The 21,208-nt window shown below is 43.8% G+C and overlaps 1 protein-coding gene across 27 annotated transcripts in view; it reads right to left on the reverse strand.

Moving 5' to 3' along the window:
• Nucleotides 1-21,208, reverse strand: part of LOC133657617 (ankyrin-3-like) — a 280,491-nt gene that overhangs the window by 34,875 nt on the left and 224,408 nt on the right. For 24 of the 27 annotated variants that reach the window (XM_062059154.1, XM_062059146.1, XM_062059138.1 and 21 more), the window contains 3 exons: nt 19,341-19,422; nt 5,060-12,208; nt 4,238-4,312 (listed from right to left, as the gene is read on the reverse strand). In XM_062059154.1, the coding sequence (XP_061915138.1) occupies nt 4,238-4,312; nt 5,060-12,208; nt 19,341-19,422 (7,306 nt within the window). The remainder of the gene's footprint in view (nt 1-4,237; nt 4,313-5,059; nt 12,209-19,340; nt 19,423-21,208) is intronic. The other 3 variants (XM_062059155.1, XM_062059163.1, XM_062059161.1) reach the window with 2 other exon arrangements.

The raw sequence follows: 21,208 nt of genomic DNA on the forward strand, positions 1-21,208 counted from the left end.
TGATCAGAGGTGGGTAGAGTAGCCAGAAATTGTACTCACGTAAGAGTACTGTTACTTTAGAGTTTTATTACTCAAGTAAAAGTAAGGAGTAGTCACTCAAATATTTACTTGACTAAAAGTAAAAAGTATGTTGTGAAAAAACTACTCAAGTACTGAGTAACTGATGAGTAACCTGTTCGTTTAATGATGACGGCAACAAATAATGCACAAAAACATAAAAATAGCAATGAGCAAATTCAGAGCCAGGAATATCTCTTAAGCAAGTAAAACAATAATATATATTAAATAATAATACATTAACATAAAAAAAATGAAGGCAAATTGAGCCACAATAACTTAACAGCACTACAGGCTCAGTAGGCAGAGATTACAAAGGAAAATAACAAGTTAGCCTTTACACAAACCATAAACTGATAGGTGTGGGCTGCACCTGAGAACACACTGTGCACTTCTGATTGGTGTTTGTATGCATGTGTGTGTGTGTGTGTGTGTGTGTGTGTTTGTGTGTGTGTGTGTGTGTGTGTGTGTGTGTGTGTGTGTCTGTCTATGAGGCTGCAGTGCGTTAATAAATGATTCATAGCAGGGAAGCTAACATCAGCCTACGGTGACAGCCAAAATATCTACTAACGTTACTTACCGCCATGTGCTTCCTCAAATTTGACGTTGAGTTCATGTAAGCTTAAGCTTGTTGTTTGCCGCTGAAACTTTATGTGCAGTTAATCATGTGACCGCCTGGCTCTGTTTGATTGGTGAAACGGAGTCAAACGTCACCAGTGACTGCATTTGATTGGTGAAACGCAGGCATGCATAGATCCTACTTTGAAGGTCTGTCTGACGGACCAAAACAAACAAAGCGTGCATTAACAGATGGATAAAAATCAGTAGCGAGTAGCGAGCTGAATGTAGATAAATGGTGCGGAGTAAAAGTAGCGTTTCTTCTCTATAAATATACTCAAGTAAAAGTATGTTGCATTGAAACTACTCTTAGAAGTACAATTTATCCCAAAAGTTACTCAAGTAGATGTAACGGAGTAAATGTAGCGCGTTACTACCCACCTCTGCTCATGATCCTTGCGAAAAAACAGGGTGGGATGGGGACAAGTACTTCTTGTGTCGTCTGAAACGGCTGTCAAAGTGTCCCAGCTTGTTGGATTATATTCTCCGCCATCTACTTTTCAGGTGAGATGCATGTTTTATGATCTACAATAAACTTAGTTTGTCTGCGTCAGCGTTTATAATAACAATATCACTAATACTTGGTTAATATTCAAGTCACCAAATGTAAATGGAGTATTGTTGGCGCTTTTTAAATGGTTATTTATTAAATTTTATGGGCGGAATAGTGGAGCTCCCATTGGCTCCGCTTAAAGCCGACTTTTATTTACGTTTATTTCATATTTAGAATGCATTAAACAAATGTCTTTCATAATGATTGTGAACGATAGGCAAAATTATAAAAAAAAAAGGTGCAGTTGCCTTTTAACTTACAAGTGCCCCAAACTACCAGTATTTTGAGATCTCTCTGCTTTTTGTTATACTTTAAGTTGCAAGCATAAATTTGGGTTACGAGCCTTCCCACAGCTTGCTGGCATAGCAAATGCCACTGCGAACCCCGTTAAATCGGCCCAAAACCGTCCGGTCTTACTCACTGGCATTAAATTACTATGGTACATTTTTAGTCTACTTTATACCTTTTGTTTCCATCCTTATCCTTTCCGACCTTCGTAACTGAGCTACTGTGTGGAACAACTTTCCTTGTGGCTCATTGAAGTTTGTCTAAGTCCAAGTCTAATTTATAGCTAGAGAAGGACATAACTTTTGTTTGTTTCCAATCACTGGAAGCCTTGGCAGTGGTCCAGCTTCTGCAGCCTTCCAATGTGGTCCAGCTTCTGCAGCCTTCCAATGTGGTCCAGCTTCTGCAGCCTTCCAATGTGGTCCAGCTTCTGCAGCCTTCCAATGTGGTCCAGCTTCTGCAGCCTTCCAATGTGGTCCAGCTTCTGCAGCCTTCCAATGTGGTCCAGCTTCTGCAGCCTTCCAATGTGTTCCAGCTTCTGCAGCCTTCCAATGTGTTCCAGCTTCTGCAGCCTTCCAATGTGGTCCAGCTTCTGCAGCCTTCCAATGTGGTCCAGCTTCTGCAGCCTTCCAATGTGGTCCAGCTTCTGCAGTCTTCCAATGTGGTCCAGCTTCTGCAGTCTTCCAATGTGGTCCAGCTTCTGCAGCCTTCCAATGTGGTCCAGCTTCTGCAGCCTTCCAATGTGGTCCAGCTTCTGCAGCCTTCCAATGTGGTCCAGCTTCTGCAGCCTTCCTCCATTGGCGCTGCTAAGATTTTCTCTTCCACTGAAGCTGCCGCGAGATACTGTGTCCAGGCATCCCCCCACTCCTCTGATTGTGGGAGATGCCAAAACTAAGAAGATCTGTTTTTAAACACCACTACTCACTGCTATTCGAGAGCCAAAGTTCTAGACATTGTTAACCCGCTCATCTTCCTTTTTCCGTAACTCGGCAACTCGGCTCATTGTTCATGTTGGATCTAATGAGATGGCAAGAGGCCAATCAGAACAAACCGTGAAAGGATTCCAAAGTCCTCTTCAGTCTGCTGGACGAGGTCTATGCTTTAAAATGATTGCTCAGGAAGGTTTATTATGTCTTCTCATCCATATACTTTTCCAATTTTCTTTTACTCCGACAATATTTTCGGTATACTGGATGACTGAATTTTTAACTAAATTAAAAAAAGCACAGATTAAATACATTTTTAATCATTTCCCATGGGCGGCACTGATTTGAGATGAAGTGTTTGGAGTTACGAGCTCAGTCATGAAACCAACCATGGTCATTTATCAAGTATACTGCACACAACATCAATACCACTAATGAGTTCATTGTAAACAACAGTAGTGCAGGTTTCAAACCTACTGACATTTCAATTAACGCGCATGAAGAGGTAGATAAAAGCTACTGGATGATGACCACTCATAAAAAACTTGAAATGCAGCTACTGTAATCTCGATAGAAAAGTACATTAGGAGATTGCAGAGACACACTGCAAAAAGTCAGTGTTCAAAAACAAGACATAAAAATACAAAAATGAGGGGTATTTTATTTGAACTAAGCAGAATTATCTGCCAATAGAACAAGAAAATTTAGCTTGTCAAGACTTTCCAAAACAAGTAAAATTAGCTAACTTCAATGAACCCAAAAATAGCTTAAAATAAGAATATTCTCACTAATAACAAGTGCACTTTTCTTGGTAGACAAAAAACAAAGACCTTTTTGCTCAATATGTTGAAAAATATTCTTAAATGAAGTAAATGCTAGTGCCATTATCTTGACATAATGATATGCGCTCGGCATTACATTTCTTGAAACCAGCAAACTTATACTAAAAACTAATTTATTGTTCTTAATGGAAAGGCAACAAGGCAAGCGCTTGTTACTCTCGGGGTCTCCTAGCCGCTCAGGCAAATCATATGGTCTAAAAATGCATTTTTCCATGGACAACATGACATCATCGCACCAAGTGCGTGCTCTTTCAGTCAATTAGTGCGCATATATACAGCCCGGCCCCCTGGCCAAAAATTGTAATTTTGAAGAATTTATCTGAATGTGCATGAACTATTTCTGTTCAAAATAGTTAGAAATGTTAAATGTTTAAATATTAACTGTCAGTTTACTGTACTGTGCCAACTGTCCTACTATATGAGTACGTGTTTTCTATTGTTGCATTGAAAATAAAACAGCAAAGTCCATTTGGCTGTCATCTGTTTTAATTATGAGACACAATTGTGTCAAAGTCAAGATTTTTTTTTCCATGCTTGAAATAAAGAAATTATTTCTTTAAAAAACTAATTTTCTACTTGTGAGTGTTGATGACACAGCTTTGCAACACTTGATATTCTAGTTTCAAGCATGTTTTACTCAATATAGCTCATCAAATCTCAGCAACAAGCTGTAATATGTTACTGAGATCATTTAGGACCAAAACCCTTAAAACAAGTAAAAAACTCCAACATAAAAACTGCTTAGTGAGAAGAATGATCCTATCAGACAGAAAATAAGCAAATATCAGCCTTATTTGACGTATTTCATCTTACTTAGATTTCACTTTTTGCAGTGCGCAGCTTGCTAATGCCAATGTTTTGACCTAATTCAAAACAGCGGTGGTAACTTGCATTGGTGGACAAGGCACCCGGCATTATATGAGTTAATTGAACATGGAGATAATCAATGTTCTTACCTGTCCAGCTGAGCCCCAGGTGATCTGCTACGATGGCCATACGCAAATCCGTTCGCTCACAAGGGCTCTGGGGACCTGGAGAGACAGGAGGAGAGTAACAGATTAATACTTTGCATATTCCTCTTGCCATTTATCAGAGAGAAAACTAAACACATACAAGTTTCCTTTTCTGGCCACTTTTTCCCATCAGTAATATTGCATTTGGGATAAATGCAGTTATGACTTAACAGTATTTCAATGGTTATTATATATAAATTATTGGTGTTATTTTCAGGATGGCAAGAAAAGGCACTGTCACTATACATGTGGTGGTCTATGACTATTTGTGGTATGCAACCTTTAAGCAGGCATTAACTGTCATGAGAACCACACAAAACAAACCATGACTCTTAAACAGTAGTTCTACAAATCTAGAGTGGAAAAGCTCCATGTTACAATCTAGTATGTGGACATGCGCTATTCTGTATTCTTTGCAAATTCTACTGTATGGATAAGACTACAGTAATGACTTCAGCCTCGCCCTGAACAGAGACAAGACAAACCAGGTTGTACACCGGGTGTACCGGTCACTAATCTACAGGGCACACAAGGTTGGGGGGAAAAAGGGGAACAGAGGGAAAGGAATCTTGCAACAGAGACGATACAGGACACAGTACATCCATGACAATGGTTCAATGACAGCTACTGTCCTATGGGAAATATAGAATAAACACGCCACAGGCATTCCAGTCAATCAATTCAACGACCACAACATGTCATGCAACTAAAAGTGAAATAGCTCAATATATAGAATGTATTTTATAGTGTGAAAGTTTTACAAACTAGGCTTGATCTCTGCGATGGGAGGTGTTCGAGACCCTGCGAGTCCCTGACTGCCCTCCTTCCCACCAGTCCGCCTACTCCTCCTGCTCCTCTGACTGCCAGAGGCCCTGTCCGTCGTCGCCATCTTTGCCCCTACGGACGGGGCCCCGGCCTCAGCCCTCGAACCTTTACCAGACCTGGACGAGTGGGAGGGCTGGGAAGGTTGAGAAGGCTGCGAGGTGTCTGACAGAGATGTGCTCCGGGAGGTGCTGTCTTCCTCCGACTGATCTGTCTGCTTCTGCTTCTCTTCGTCAGACAGCCGGTCCACCAACTTTATTGTCTCTCCGCTAATGTCTTTAAAGTATTCAATGGTGCGCTTGCAAACCTCGCTAGGCTTCTCCTGTCTGGACGCCCTCTGGCTCGAGACCTTGCTGACCTGATGCCTATCCTTCAATGGTAACCTTGAGGGCAACTTAATGGCTGCTCTTTCTGTACCCAGCGGCCTTGTTGGCACTGATCTAACCCTGACTGATTGAGGTGTGCTAACTGTGGCTGTGGCACTGCTCTTTTTAATGTCTTTGATTGGTATTCTAGACCTGGGTTCTACTTTGGCAATGGCTGGTGCTCCTCTTTTCCTAGTCTCAATTGTCACTGCTTGTTTGGGCTTCTGCTTGCCTATGGCTGTTCCCTGGGTGTGCAACGATCTCCCTGATGCTTTCACTGGAAGCCTGGATCTGGGGAGCTTCACTTCACTGTCTTTAACTGGTTCCCTTTGCTGCTGCACTTGACTTCTTATATCTACTTTCTCTTCTAAATCCCTACAACACAGTGTCTCTACCCTGCTTGCTTTCTGAAGTGTGGGCTCAGAGGAGGACTGCAGGTTGAACACTACACTGCCGCACTGAATGTAGTTGGCCTGAATGCTAGAGGACTCGAGGTTATTGTTGTTGTTGCAGTTTTCAGTGGGGTAATCTCTTTTCTCTGAATTGGCCTCTGTGTCTTTACTAGTCTGCCTCTCTGTACACTGGCCTTCTATGCTGATGTATTCTGGCACTACCTGGCCCTCCGATATCTCAGTTTTAAAATCCCCAAGATCCCCTGAGTCTTTTTTCACAGTAATAGAGGCGGTTATGCCCATCTTAATGGGGGTGCGTAATTTGGGGTCAACCTTGGAGGCTGTAATTGTGCATGAGGATGCGGTCTCAGCTATGGCTTCACAGGTGGGTACTTCGATACCAGCATTGCCAGTGTCACTGCCAGGGTGTGAAGGGCTGCATTTGGCTGTTGCTGCTGGTGTTGTGCTGCTGCTGTTGCCTGTGGTTGTATCTATAACCGTCACCTTCCCATCTATTGTGGCCCTCTCCCCTGTTTTTGACTGTGAGGAAACTACACCCAGGATCTTGCCCCCTCTCCCCTTTTCCCCTGTTAGAGGGTCAGAGGAATGCTCACCAATCTGAAAAAACTGAAGCCTCTCTTCAACAAAGTCCCGCTTGCTCATGTCAATAGCACCACTGCGGGTCATCTCAAACATCTTCCCTTCGTGGAAAGGGAAGGGGTTAGGCTCACTAGTTGGTGTGCTCTCGTCAGTCGGCGTTCGAGCAGGGGTTGTGTCGGGTGTTGTGGCCTGTGATTTGTCCTCCACCGACAAACCAAAGGGCTTAGGGTCTTCGTCTTTGGTTTTGGACTCGTAAACTCCCTCATTATCGCTTCCTTTGGTGGACCAGGGGTCAAAGTCAAGGCCTTTTGTGGCTACTGTTTTAAAGGTTGCGTTTAGCTCCTCTTCAAGTTGGTGGCCAAAGTAGTTGTCATCGAAGCTCTGCCTTTCTGGGTGTCTTCCTTCAACAGTGAAGTCTTCCTCTCCACTGCTTTTTGATGAAGACGGGTTGGCTTTAGAAGTTCCATGATTTCCCCCTTCCTCACACTTTTCTTCCTCTATAACTTCGAGCTTGGACTGACCAAATGAGCGTTCAGCTGCTTTTCCATCGTTGGACAGACTGGATGTTTTTAGATCCTCGCTCAGTCCATCGTCATCCTCCTGGAAATCGTAACCATCTAATGAGTCGATCTCAGTAGCATCAGTGTCATGGGAAAACTCAGCAGTGGTTGCAATGGAGCAGTCAGTGATTGATTGGTCATTCCCATTTTGTTCCATGTCTACATCCTCCTCCTTTACGACTCCATTGACGCTAGATTCCTTATTTCCATTCTTCTCTGATCTTCTGGGTTTTGAGCGTTTGTCCCCCTCCTCTTTCATCTTGAAAGTGTACCTTTTGACAGGGATGGGATGGAAGACAGACTCGTCATCACTGGAATCACTGTTGTCGGCTCCGGGAGGAATGGGGGATGGAGGCTGGACCCTGATGATTGGCTCGGCTATGAGGTGCTTGTCATGCTCCTCTTGAAGGTTTACTTCCATCATCTCCGTTTCTGTCTCAGAGGATGCACAAGACTTTCTTTTCTCAGGGTCGGACTGCTCGGTGTCTAAAGGAGGGGGTGGGGGAAACTCTATATAAGGAACTCTTTTCCCCTTGGACTTGTGTTGATCTGCTTCCTGTTTCTTACTGTGGTTCTCTGAGGATGGTTGCTTGGATTTGTCCCTCAAAGTCTCTTTGTAGATAAAAGTCTTCCCGTCTTCCTCTTCAGACTCCTCTGGGATAGGACTTGGCATGCCAGTCATGGAGCCTATCACAGAGTCAGGCATTCTGGAGGCCAGGCTAACTTCCTCTGAGCTTGGGGCCTCGGGGGTAACAGGACTCTTTCCAGAGCTGTCTATGAATGTCACTTGTTCTAGAGTGCCATCTTCAGGGCCACCTTGTGGAGATGTAGACTGCTTTTGTTTGGCACTGTAAAACGTTCCCCTGGTCTCGTGTACTGTCCTACTCTCATGGCTTACTATTTTTTTGTAGGTTCCCAGTTGCCCAGAAGCTGTTTCTTTCTCATACTGCTTACCCACTTGAATGCTGACATACACAGGTAAAGGTTTGATATCTTTGAAACCTTCAGTGACAACTACAGGGGCTCCGTGATCCAAATACTCTACTTGGTCACTGTCAAGACCGTTACATGTGATATTGGACTGGCTACAGTCTGAGTCTGTGGACTTTCCCGACGATCCACAAGTAGATTTGTTGGATTCAAAGCTACTATGTATCGGGTTTCGGGCTAAGATCGGCGTACGAGAGCCATCCTTCTCATGTGATTCAACAGAGGCATCTAACTTTAAAAATGGGGAACTGCGATTTTCTGATAAATTAGATGGCTTTCTTACCGGAATTTGAGATTCCGAGTTTTTTTTTAGACCATCATTGCTATTTTGATTCTCTCTAACAACAAATTCAGTGTAAATGATTTTCTTTGACGTTTCTTGTCTTTGAGACTCACTGTTATTGTCATCTTTTATAGAGTCGTGGCCTAATGAATGAGCTAATTTTGGAGATTGAGGTTTATAGGTCCCGTAGCCCTGGCTCTCCCATGTTTTGAATGATTTCTTGTCTTCCGGATTCTTTTCACTAGATTGTTGCCCGGGTGAGAACCTGGACTCGCTTTCAAGAGCTCTTCTCTGGTTTAATGGACTGTCTGGTGTGCTTGGAATGTTTGAACCTGCAAATACCTGGTACACGGGTAGCTTACTTTCGTGAAGCTTCCTAATAGGGGGATTTGGATTTGGACCAACCTGAGAAACCCTACCTTGTTTTTGAGCCTCTTGTTCGAACTTAAGCCTCACTGCACTGACTTTGGATGAAGACATTTGAAAAGGTTTTGAAACTTCACTTGCATTTGATTTGCCATCTCTGGCATCTGAGTCACTATACTGTAGCAGTACTCTCCTCTCTGGGCTGCTGGGTAAACTGGCACATTTTCTTTCACTAGCGCCAAACCTGTCCCTTAGTCTTTCTCTGCTCCACTCTTCCCCACTGGCTCCATTTCTATACACTGATCTCTCTGGGCTGCTGTGTGTAGAACTAGGCCCTGATCGTGATTCTCTAAAGTCTGGCCTGCGAGACTTCTTTTCGGGCGAGGAGAGTTCATCATTAAGCTGCTCTGTCTTATCTCTGAAGAACTGCGAGACCTCACTGAGCTTTTCCTCTGCCTCCTTTACCGTTCTGTCTACTCTTTCCTCGTAAATAAGTTGTTCTCTCTCCTTTCTGTCTGTCTCATCTGTTGATACACGCATCCAGACTGACTGCTTTGGGCTACCAGGTTCAGAGGAATGCTGCAGAAGTGTCATTGTGTCAAAGTTGTCGTCAACGCTGGCCATTCTACCTGATGCGTCAAACACATTTCGCGACGAGCGAAATATATATTCTGTTCTTGGACCTCCTGATCTACCCTCACTTCTGTCTGGTGAGTGGATGTGAGACCTCTCTTTAACATGTTCCTCAATGTCAGGATGGGACTGGTCAAATTGATCAGAGAGTAACATTTTTTCTGCAAAATTATAAGACCCTCCCCTTAGCTCTGATGATTCATCCTCATTGTACTCCACAGATTGCTGGCTAAGCAATTTTAAGGTTTTATACGATTCATCTGCCATTAGTTGGGCTGAGCTAGGACGACTATCTTCTTGTGACATGGGGTTGAATCTGGAGGCGTCAAGATATGTAGGTGGCTCCTCTGGTTCCCAATCTTCTTTCCTAGTTCCTGGGTAGTAATACATCTCATTTTCAGAATGGTTCTTGGTCTCTCTGATGATGACCTCTGTCGGTTCCGTTTTATTGCCCTTTTCAATGTGCACCTCAATTATTCTTTCAACCTTTGGTTTGATGTCTTCAAGGACTCTTTGTGATGTTTCTTCATTGCTCGTTTTGTGCTCAAAAAGTCCAGCGAGCTCCCTAGAAGGGTCCTTCCCTGATTGAAAAGCCTTCATGATGTCGTGAACGGACATAGTTTCCTCGCACCTCTCGGAGACTGCTTCACTTCCAGACGGTTTGTGATAGACCATCCTTGTGGTGGTAGTGATGTGAGTTTCCTCTTTTAAGCGTATGCCTTTACCCATAGGATCTTCATCAGGGACAGCTTTTACTGAATATCCCTTATTCAGCTCTGGGGGGTATGTAGCTTGATTATGATGCCCCTTAGACTCCGTATCAACATATCTGATGGGATTTGCCTCCACCATTGGAGTTTGCTTGTTATCTTCAGGGGGTTCATAGCTCCTGATGACATGAACAACTTCAGTCCTTGTCTCAGTGATCATTGGGGGGGCTGGGATGTCCTGAAAGGGGGCCTTTGGACCCATGCCTTCAGCGCTCTGGGGGGCAGAGGGTGTTCTTTCACTTCTAGTCTCAAAGCCACTGTCTGAGAGGGGACTTTTATCTTGTTCATGAGATATATCATCAGGGGATTCCAGCACGGTGTCAGCACCAAAAAGTGCATCTGCTACTTTACTCAGTTCTTTGTCTGAAGGTGAAGCTCGCATGGTTGTTGGAGGCATTTTCAGCTTTTGCTCCTGAACTGCCATGGTGGGTTTCAAGACACGTTTTTGCTTCTCCTTGCCATCCGCTTCTCTTTTCCCCTCCTCCACCGTATGCATTTTGGAGAAAGAACTACTACCGACATCGTTGACCAGGTAGTCGACGACTTTAGAGAGATTGAAGTCTCTATCTTGTACTGGTTTTGCTTTTGCTTGAGGGACCACAGTCTCGTATCTTGGGGGATAGCTCCAGTTGCTTGGTGGTTGTTCCACCGGTACTTTTGAGAAGCGGATATCATCCAAGCTCCCCCTTGCTGTGGAATCTTTTGCGGTGTCTTGAGTAAGGATTTCACTTACTTTCACCAGATCTTGTTTTACTCTCTCCACAATCCTATATGGCTCTTCGTCTTCTACCTTTGCTGCTGAACCAGACGGAAAACTTTTATTGGCTGTGGAACTTGGGTCGGTCTGCAAAATGGCTGACATTCTTATGAGGTCCTCTTTCATGTCAGCGACATCTTTCAGGATTTCTTGACTGGATGACAACGGGGATGTTGTGTTTGACTTCAAACCAGAGGGGAGATGAGAAGATTTGGTTGGGGAAAGAGTTCTTGCTAAGGATGACTGTAACTGGGGATTCATTTCAGGGGGAACAGCTTTGCGTGGGGACAGAATGGCAGCAGTTGACCTGGACACCTCTGGCAACTTCTTAAACTGTGGCTCTGGCAGTACGTTTATAACAGAATACACTGGAACCGTCACTGTGTTGGAGGTTGCAGCAGTGGTGGCACTCGGAGGGGATCTTAGCGAGTTGTAAAGGGAACTAGAAGCTGAGGATCTAATGGACTGATACGAGGACGAAGCAGACGAGGACAAAGACTTTAAGGTGCCGTAGCCAGCCGAGCAAGAATTTAATGTTTTTTCAACCTCATCAAATGCTGCGTTGACACTGGTGGTTGCAGCGTTGGTGGTTGCTTGTATTCTTTCTTGGAGGCTGCTGGCGAGGAGAGAGGTCGGGGAGGAGGAACGGTACTGTACTTGCGGCGCTGTTCCATTGATCAGAGCTGCAGCACTTTGAGGGGGGTTGGATTTGAGAGGTGACGACAGAGAGGAGAAGAGGTTCCTTGGCGGGCCTGGCGCATCTGAGGAAAAGGAACGAACAGAGGAGAGGCCAGGGACGGTTTTGATTGGTGAGGATGACGACGATACCGGACCGGCGGATCCCCCCACACCGGTCTTGTATGCCAGGGGTGAACTGAACATACTTAAAGACGATTTGGGAGATGTTGGAGGTGTCATGGCTATTGATGTCCTCTCAAGAAGAGAACCTCCTCCTGCAGACGTGGGTATAGGGGAGGTCCTGGCTGAAGCACTTTTTGCAGGCGACGCCAGGTGACTCGGAGCCACTTGGCTTGGGTACTGAGCATGCTGCTGGACTACAGTTTTTATAGGAGAGGAGATTGTTCTGTAAGACCGGATGGGGGAGGCCGCGTCACTAACTGACTTATTAACAGACGAGGGCGATCCGGTAATGTTTGTTTTAACGGGGGAGGCCGAGTTGATGGACCAGACAGACTTCAGTGGAGAGGCAGAAGGCGTGTTGGATGACGAGCTGGAGAGGGAGCCAAACCCAGACTTGGCTTGGCCAGCGACGGCGACAGGAACAGGCGACCACGCCTGATAAGATCTCGTTGGAAAGACAGGTTTGTGAGGGTTGCCAGAAGGCTGTGCTCTTTGCGGACTTCGATCAGGTGTTTCTTCGACAATAATTCAAAATAAATCAAACAAACAGAAAGGAAACAACATAAAGTGGAACGTAAAATAATGTCAACATAACACAAAGGAAAGAGAAATTCCGTCAGAAACAGCATCACTTGAGGCGGTAAAGACAAAATTGTACACTTGATGAATATAGAAGGTCCCTTCTACACATCCAGGATGACATGGGACATCTAAAGAAACAATGATTCATGACAAAATACAGTGGTGGATGTAACAAGAACGTGACACCACAACCAAAACGTACTTTTGATGAGCTTCATGTTTGATTGGCTTGCAGCAACTGAGACGTTTAGGTTGCGTTCACACTTTTGGTCAAAAGTAATCAAGCAATCGTCCGAAAATCAGAAAATCATCTAAAGGATCTGTCTCGGTCCACTTGCAAGTAAACTCTGGTGCCATTTGTTTTACTTGAGCTAAAATAAAAATGGCTACATGGACCGGTGTTAAAATAACAACAAAACAATTAGAAATGACAAACATGTTAGATAACATGTGTGCCTCGGCTCTGCTCTCTCCCTGTGTGGGATAGTGATGGGTAAATGACGCCTCAGTGAGTGTTTGGCACACTCACCGGCTGTATTGACACTGCACTGTTGCTGTTTTATCTGCTGGATAAAAAAAGTCACTACATCTGACCGACAAATAAAATGAATGGCTAGCAATGAATAGCTTAGCACAGGGGTCGGCAACCCGCGGCTCCGGAGCCGCATGCGGCTCTTTGACCACTCTGATGCGGCTCAGCTGCATACTTGCCGACCCCCCCAATTTTCCCAGGAGACTTCTGGATCTCAGAGCCTCTCTTAGTTAACTCCCAGGGCAAATATAATCCTATTTTCACTCTGATTACTAAATTAAGGGCGTGCCCTAAATGCACTGCAGTAATTGTCCTCTATAGCATTTACAAACAGCGTGCCAGCCCGGCCACATGTTGTACCTAGCTTTTACTTGCACACGTAGGAGACAGCAAAGCATATTTAGTCATCAGCCACACAGCTTACACTGGCGGTAGCCGTATAAAACAACGTTAACACTGTTACGTTACAAATATGCGCCACACTGTGAACCCACAGCAAAAAAGAATGAAAAACACATTTCTGGAGAACAGCCGCACCGTAACACAACATAAACACAACACAACCAATACCCAGAATCCCATGCAGCCCTAACTCTTCCGGTCTAGATTATACACCCCGCTACCACCAAACCCCCCACACATCAACCCCCCCCCCTCCGTGCGTCGGTTGAGCGGAAGAGTTAGTGCTGCATGGGATTCTGGGTATTTGTTGTGTTGTGTTTATGTTGTGTTACAGTGCATATGTTCTCCAGAAATGTGTTTGTCATTCCTTTTTGGTGTGGGTTCAAAGTGTGGCGCATATTTGTAACGTAACAGTGTTAAAGTTTTTTTTTTACGGCTACCGTCAGTGTAAGCTGTGTGGCTGCTGACCTAGTACGCCAGCTGAAGCGGCATTGTACATGTGGTCGAGCAGGTACGCTGTTTGGGCAGGCTGTAGAGGGCGCCAAAAGCAGGGCCATCATGTCCTGTTATTCCGGAGTCTCCCGGAAATAATGAAAGTGTTGGCAAGTATGACGCTATCAAGCACCATTCATTCAAAACTCGCGGGCCGCCCTAATATCAAATTTCCATATTAAAGTGCGTGCCGGTGCGTGTGTCTGAGACCCCTGGTCAACATAGCACAAAGCAATTTAAGCTTTGTATGCGGTGTTTTTCATTTTAAATTAAAAAATTTTTTTTGTGGCTCCCATTATTTTCTTTAATTTGTGAAACTTGCCAAAATGGCTCTTTGAGTGGTAAAGGTTGCCGACCCCTGGCTTAGCAGGAAGGAATATAGCTGAATGGTCACCCGTTTTTTTCTTAAAGTGGTACACACGTGGATGGTTCAGTATCGTTCCACCCGTGACGAGTAAGCGCCCTTCATATTCAACCTAACAGACAGCATTTTGGTTTGGAACATTTGCGTTATAAGTCACAAAAGACGGACAAATCCAGTCGCTTTCTTTTTGTTCTTTACTCCAGAGTTTGGTGCCACGGCTAAAATACCAAGGTAAACACGAAAGTATCTCGAAGATGTTTCTTTCTAGAGTGTGAACGCAGCCTTAATGTCTGTGTTGAAATGACATGCTGTCCATTGTGTTTGGTTCATTTTCAATGCCAGAGTTGACCCCACAAGTTTATAGCATACAAATAAAAATCACATGATTTATTCGGCCAAGACATACAGCGAAATCAAGAGGTTGCACTTTACATGACATATTGCTAAATCAACAATTCAGTATGCTTATTCATTCTTTTTTTTTTAAAAGGGGCATTAAAACAGAGGTGGGTAGTAACGTGCTACATTTACTCCGTTACATCTACTTGAGTAACTTTTGGGATAAATTGTACTTCTAAGAGTAGTTTTAAAGCAACATACTTTTACTTGAGTATATTTATAGAGAAGAAACGCTACTTTTACTCCACTCCATTTATCTACATTCAGCTCGCTACTGATTTTTATCCATCTGTTAATGCACGCTTTGTTTGTTTTGCTTTGTCAGACAGACCTTCAAAGTAGGATCTATGCATGCCTGCGTTTCACCAATCAAATACAGTCACTGGTGACGTTTGACTCCGTTTCACCAATCAAATGCAGTCACTGGTGACGTTTGACTCCGTTTCACCAATCAAATGCAGTCACTGGTGACGTTTGACTCCGTTTCACCAATCAGATGCAGTCACTGGTGACGTTTGACTCCGTTTCACCAATCAAATACAGTCACTGGTGACGTTTGACTCCTTTTCACCAATCAAATACAGTCACTGGTGACGTTTGACTCCGTTTCACCAATCAAATGCAGTCACTGGTGACGTTTGACTCCGTTTCACCAATCAAATGCAGTCACTGGTGACGTTTGACTCCGTTTCACCAATCAAATGCAGTCACTGGTGACGTTTGACTCCGTTTCAACAATCAAATACAGTCACTGGTGACGTTTGACTCCGTTTCAACAATCAAATACAGTCAATGGTGACGTTTGACTCCGTTTCACCAATCAAATGCAGTCACTGGTGACGTTTGACTCCGTTTCACCAATCAAATACAGTCACTGGTGACGTTTGACTCCGTTTCACCAATCAAATGCAGTCACTGGTGACGTTTGACTCCGTTTCATCAATCAAATGCAGTCACTGGTGACGTTTGACTCCGTTTCACCAATAAAATGCAGTCACTGGTGACGTTTGACTCCGTTTCACCAATCAAATGCAGTCACTGGTGACGTTTGACTCCGTTTCACCAATCAAATGCAGTCACTGGTGACGTTTGACTCCGTTTCACCAATCAAATGCAGTCACTGGTGACGTTTGACTCCGTTTCACCAATCAGATGCAGTCACTGGTGACGTTTGACTCCGTTTCACCAATCAAATACAGTCACTGGTGACGTTTGACTCCTTTTCACCAATCAAATACAGTCACTGGTGACGTTTGACTCCGTTTCACCAATCAAATGCAGTCACTGGTGACGTTTGACTCCGTTTCACCAATCAAATGCAGTCACTGGTGACGTTTGACTCCGTTTCAACAATCAAATACAGTCACTGGTGACGTTTGACTCCGTTTCATCAATCAAATACAGTCAATGGTGACGTTTGACTCCGTTTCACCAATCAAATGCAGTCACTGGTGACGTTTGACTCCGTTTCACCAATCAAATACAGTCACTGGTGACGTTTGACTCCGTTTCACCAATCAAATGCAGTCACTGGTGACGTTTGACTCCGTTTCATCAATCAAATGCAGTCACTGGTGACGTTTGACTCCGTTTCACCAATAAAATGCAGTCACTGGTGACGTTTGACTCCGTTTCACCAATCAAATGCAGTCACTGGTGACGTTTGACTCCGTTTCACCAATCAAATGCAGTCACTGGTGACGTTTGACTCCGTTTCACCAATCAAATGCAGTCACTGGTGACGTTTGACTCCGTTTCACCAATCAAATATAGTCACTGGTGACGTTTGACTCCGTTTCACCAATCAAATGCAGTCACTGGTGACGTTTGACTCCGTTTCACCAATCAAATGCAGTCACTGGTGACGTTTGACTCCGTTTCACCAATCAAATGCAGTCACTGGTGACGTTTGACTCCGTTTCACCAATCAAATATAGTCACTGGTGACGTTTGACTCCGTTTCACCAATCAAATGCAGTCACTGGTGACGTTTGACTCCGTTTCACCAATCAAATATAGTCACTGGTGACGTTTGACTCCGTTTCACCAATCAAATGCAGTCACTGGTGACGTTTGACTCCGTTTCACCAATCAAATGCAGTCACTGGTGACGTTTGACTCCGTTTCACCAATCAAATGCAGTCACTGGTGACGTTTGACTCCGTTTCACCAATCAAATGCAGTCACTGGTGACGTTTGACTCCGTTTCACCAATCAAATGCAGTCACTGGTGACGTTTGACTCCGTTTCACCAATCAAATACAGTCACTGGTGACGTTTGACTCCGTTTTCACCAATCAAATGCAGTCACTGGTGACGTTTGACTCCGTTTCACCAATCAAATGCAGTCACTGGTGACGTTTGACTCCGTTTCACCAATCAAATGCAGTCACTGGTGACGTTTGACTCCGTTTCACCAATCAGATGCAGTCACTGGTGACGTTTGACTGCGTTTCACCAATCAAATGCAGTCACTGGTGACGTTTGACTCCGTTTCACCAATCAAATGCAGTCACTGGTGACGTTTGACTCCGTTTCACCAATCAAATGCAGTCACTGGTGACGTTTGACTCCGTTTCACCAATTAAATACAGTCACTGGTGACGTTTGACTCCGTTTTCACCAATCAAATGCAGTCACTGGTGACGTTTGACTCCGTTTCACCAATCAAATGCAGTCACTGGTGACGTTTGACTCCGTTTCACCAATCAAATGCAGTCACTGGTGACGTTTGACTCCGTTTCACCAATCAGATGCAGTCACTGGTGACGTTTGACTGCGTTTCACCAATCAAATGCAGTCACTGGTGACGTTTGACTCCGTTTCACCAATCAAATACAGTCACTGGTGACGTTTGACTCCGTTTCACCAATCAAATGCAGTCACTGGTGACGTTTGACTCCGTTTCACCAATCAAATGCAGTCACTGGTGACGTTTGACTCCGTTTCACCAATCAAATGCAGTCACTGGTGACGTTTGACTCCGTTTCACCAATCAAATGCAGTCACTGGTGACGTTTGACTCCGTTTCACCAATCAAATGCAGTCACTGGTGACGTTTGACTCCGTTTCACCAATCAGATGCAGTCACTGGTGACGTTTGACTCCGTTTCACCAATCAAATGCAGTCACTGGTGACGTTTGACTCCGTTTCACCAATCAAATGCAGTCACTGGTGACGTTTGACTCCGTTTCACCAATCAGATGCAGTCACTGGTGACGTTTGACTCCGTTTCACCAATCAAATGCAGTCACTGGTGACGTTTGACTCCGTTTCACCAATCAAATGCAGTCACTGGTGACGTTTGACTCCGTTTCACCAATCAAATGCAGTCACTGGTGACGTTTGACTCCGTTTCACCAATCAGATGCAGTCACTGGTGACGTTTGACTCCGTTTCACCAATCAAATGCAGTCACTGGTGACGTTTGACTCCGTTTCACCAATCAAATGCAGTCACTGGTGACGTTTGACTCCGTTTCACCAATCAGATGCAGTCACTGGTGACGTTTGACTCCGTTTCACCAATCAAATGCAGTCACTGGTGACGTTTGACTCCGTTTCACCAATCAAACAGAGCCAGGCGGTCATATGATTAACAAGCTTAAGCTTACATGAACTCAACATCAAATTTGAGGAAGCACATGGCGGTAAGTAACGTTAGTAGATATTTTGGCTGTCACCGTAGGCTGATGTTAGCTTCCCTGCTATGAATCACTGTCAAATGTACATCGTGTGGGGACATTTATTAACGCACTGCAGCCTCATAGACGCACGCACGCACGCACGCACGCACGCACGCACGCACGCACGCACGCACGCACGCACGCACGCACGCACGCACGCACGCACGCACGCACGCACACACACACACACACACACACACACACACACACACACACACACACACACACACACACACACACACACACACACACACACACACACACACACACACACACACACGCATGCATAGAAACACCAATCAGAAGTGCACAGTGTGTTCTCAGGTGCAGCCCACACCTATCAGTTTATGGTTTGCGTAAAGGCTAACTTGTTATTTTCCTTTGTAATCTTTGCCTACTGAGCCTATGGTGCTGTTAAGTTATTGTGGCTCAATTTGCCTTCATTTTTTTAATGTTAATGTATTATTATTTAATATATATTATTGTTTTACTTGCTTAAGAGATATTCCTGGCTCTGAATTTGCTCATTGCTATTTTTATGTTTTTGTGCATTATTTGTTGCCGTCATCATTAAACGAGCAGGTTACTCATCAGTTACTCAGTACTTGAGTAGTTTTTTCACAACATACTTTTTACTTAATATTTGGCTGACTACTCCTTACTTTTACTTGAGTAATAAATCTCTAAAGTAACAGTACTCTTACTTGAGTACCATTTCTGGCTATTCTACCCACCTCTGCATTAAAATACAGATGTCTTGTAAAATATTGTTGTTGTTTTACTTGAGAAAAAAGGTAAAGGGGCCAAGATGTTAATATTAATGATAGTGAAACATATATATATATATATAAAGTGCAACCTGTTACAAAAGTAGACACAGCCGCATACAGTCACAAAGCCAATAATAGAAGAGGGAAATGGCCACAAAATGAATCGTAAAGCAACATTTGGTACAGTCAATGGAAATAAAACGTGGTGGTTCCAAGTGATGAATGGATGACGTCACAAAGTGCTGAAGTAGCATGAGACAATGCTGAGCCAGGCGTGACACAGTAGAACATGCGAGAGATGACGGTGGAGAGAAATGATGGATGCCAGCTAAATCTCCATCGACACCTTATAAAGGGACCTTCATCCTATTCATTATGTAGACACAGCAACATGAAATAAACAAAAAGGGGGGAACTCACTGGCCGCAGGGTCGGTCAAATAGCTGTAGCGCTTACGCAAAGCTAAGGAGGCAAAGGTATGGCGTCGCTCGGGCTTTTCAGTCTGAAACAAACAATGAAGAGAACTTGAACATAATGTGTCATGCATGTTTACAAACTGACTTGCACAAACAAATGCTAACTTATTTACGTCAAAAACACCAAAGTCACTCACAAATTGGCATATTTAATGGGGACGCAACAACATTGGAGCGCGTTACCGACGCCACGGAACCGGGCGACAAAATAGTCTGAAGTGTGCAAAGATGAGGTGTGCAGCATCTGAACGCGCTACGTGGAATTATTTGCGCTGATTGACACGTTTCCATGCATGCACACCACTCAGTGAGCCTGTGGTGTGTCACAGATTAGAGTGGCAACAGTAAGATTAAAGAGGAGAAATCAATAGAAGCAGTTATGGTGTAACGGTGCGCCATCATCACCGTATTAAGGTCATGCTTTCATTCATTTAAGGCAGTGCGCCTCATATATTGGGGGAGGGGGGCGATACACAAACCTACAGCTAGGTGGCAGCACTGCCTCAACACACTAATACATACACTGCAAAAAGTCAGTGTTCAAAAATAAGAAAAAACAAAACAAAAATGAGGGGTATTTTATTTGAACTAAGCAAAATTATCTGCCAATAGAACAAGAAAATGTGGCTTGTCAAGACTTTCCAAAACAAGTCAAATTAGCTAACCTCAATGGACCCAAAAACACCTTAAAATTAAAGCTGCAAGCAGCGTTGGTCGGGCCCGCATATTTGGCAGGTGCTAGTTGCTGAAGGATGTCAATCTATGAAATGTAGTTCTAAGTGAGACCTACATAGAGGTTTTTGTTTCATGTCTCTAAGACGTTCCTACCGGAAGTTACAAGCAGTAGAGCGCAATTTTGAGTTTTGGGGTTCGTTTTTTTTTATTAGATCGCAATTTCCACCAGTCCTGATGTGTGTGAAAAGTTTGGTGAGTTTTGAAGTATTTTAAGGGGGTCAAATTACAGCTCAAAGAGGCAAAAATGAGTGTTTTTAGTACATTTTTTTCTTGAAGGGGAAATTGGTTTTTGCCCGAGGATGTCAAATTATGAAATGTAGGTCTAAGTCAGACCTACATAGAGGTTTTTGTTTCATGTCTCTACGACCTTCCTAGTGGGAGTTACAGGCAGTTTGTTTTTGTTTTTTCCTAGGGGGCGCTAGAGCGCAATTTTGAGTTTTGGGGTTCGGTTTTTTTTATTAGATCGCAATTTCCACTAGTCCTGATGTGTGTGAAAAGTTTGGTGAGTTTTAAAGTATTTTAAGGGGGTCAAATTACAGCTCAAAGAGGCAAAAATGAGTGTTTTTAGTACAGTTTTTTCTTGAAGGGGAAATTGCCAACTTCCTGTTGGTTTTTGCCCGAGGATGTCAAATTATGAAATGTAGGTCTAAGTCAGACATACATAGAGGTTTTTGTTTCATGTCTCTACAACCTTCCTAGTGGGAGTTACAGGCAGTTTGTTTTTGTTTTTTCCTAGGGGGCGCTAGAGCGCAATTTTGAGTTTTGGGTTTTTTTTTTTTATTAGATGGCAATTTTCGCAGGTCCTGATGTGTGTGTCAAATTTGGTGAGTTTTGAAGCATGTTAAGTGGGTCAAATTAGAGTTTATTGTGGCAGCGGAATAATAATAATAATAATAATAATAATAATAAAACCTTACAAATTCAATAGGTCCTTTCGTCCCATTGCAAAAGGACTCCCTTTGGGATTCCTTTGACAATGGGCCGTGCGGGCCCTAATAAGTATATTCTCACTAATAACAAGTGCACTTTTCTTGGTAGAAAAAAAGAGACCTTTTTGCTCAATATGTTGAAAAATAT

Source organism: Entelurus aequoreus, linkage group LG09 (genome assembly GCF_033978785.1).
Source record: "Entelurus aequoreus isolate RoL-2023_Sb linkage group LG09, RoL_Eaeq_v1.1, whole genome shotgun sequence".
NCBI classification, from domain to species: Eukaryota; Metazoa; Chordata; class Actinopteri; order Syngnathiformes; family Syngnathidae; genus Entelurus; species Entelurus aequoreus.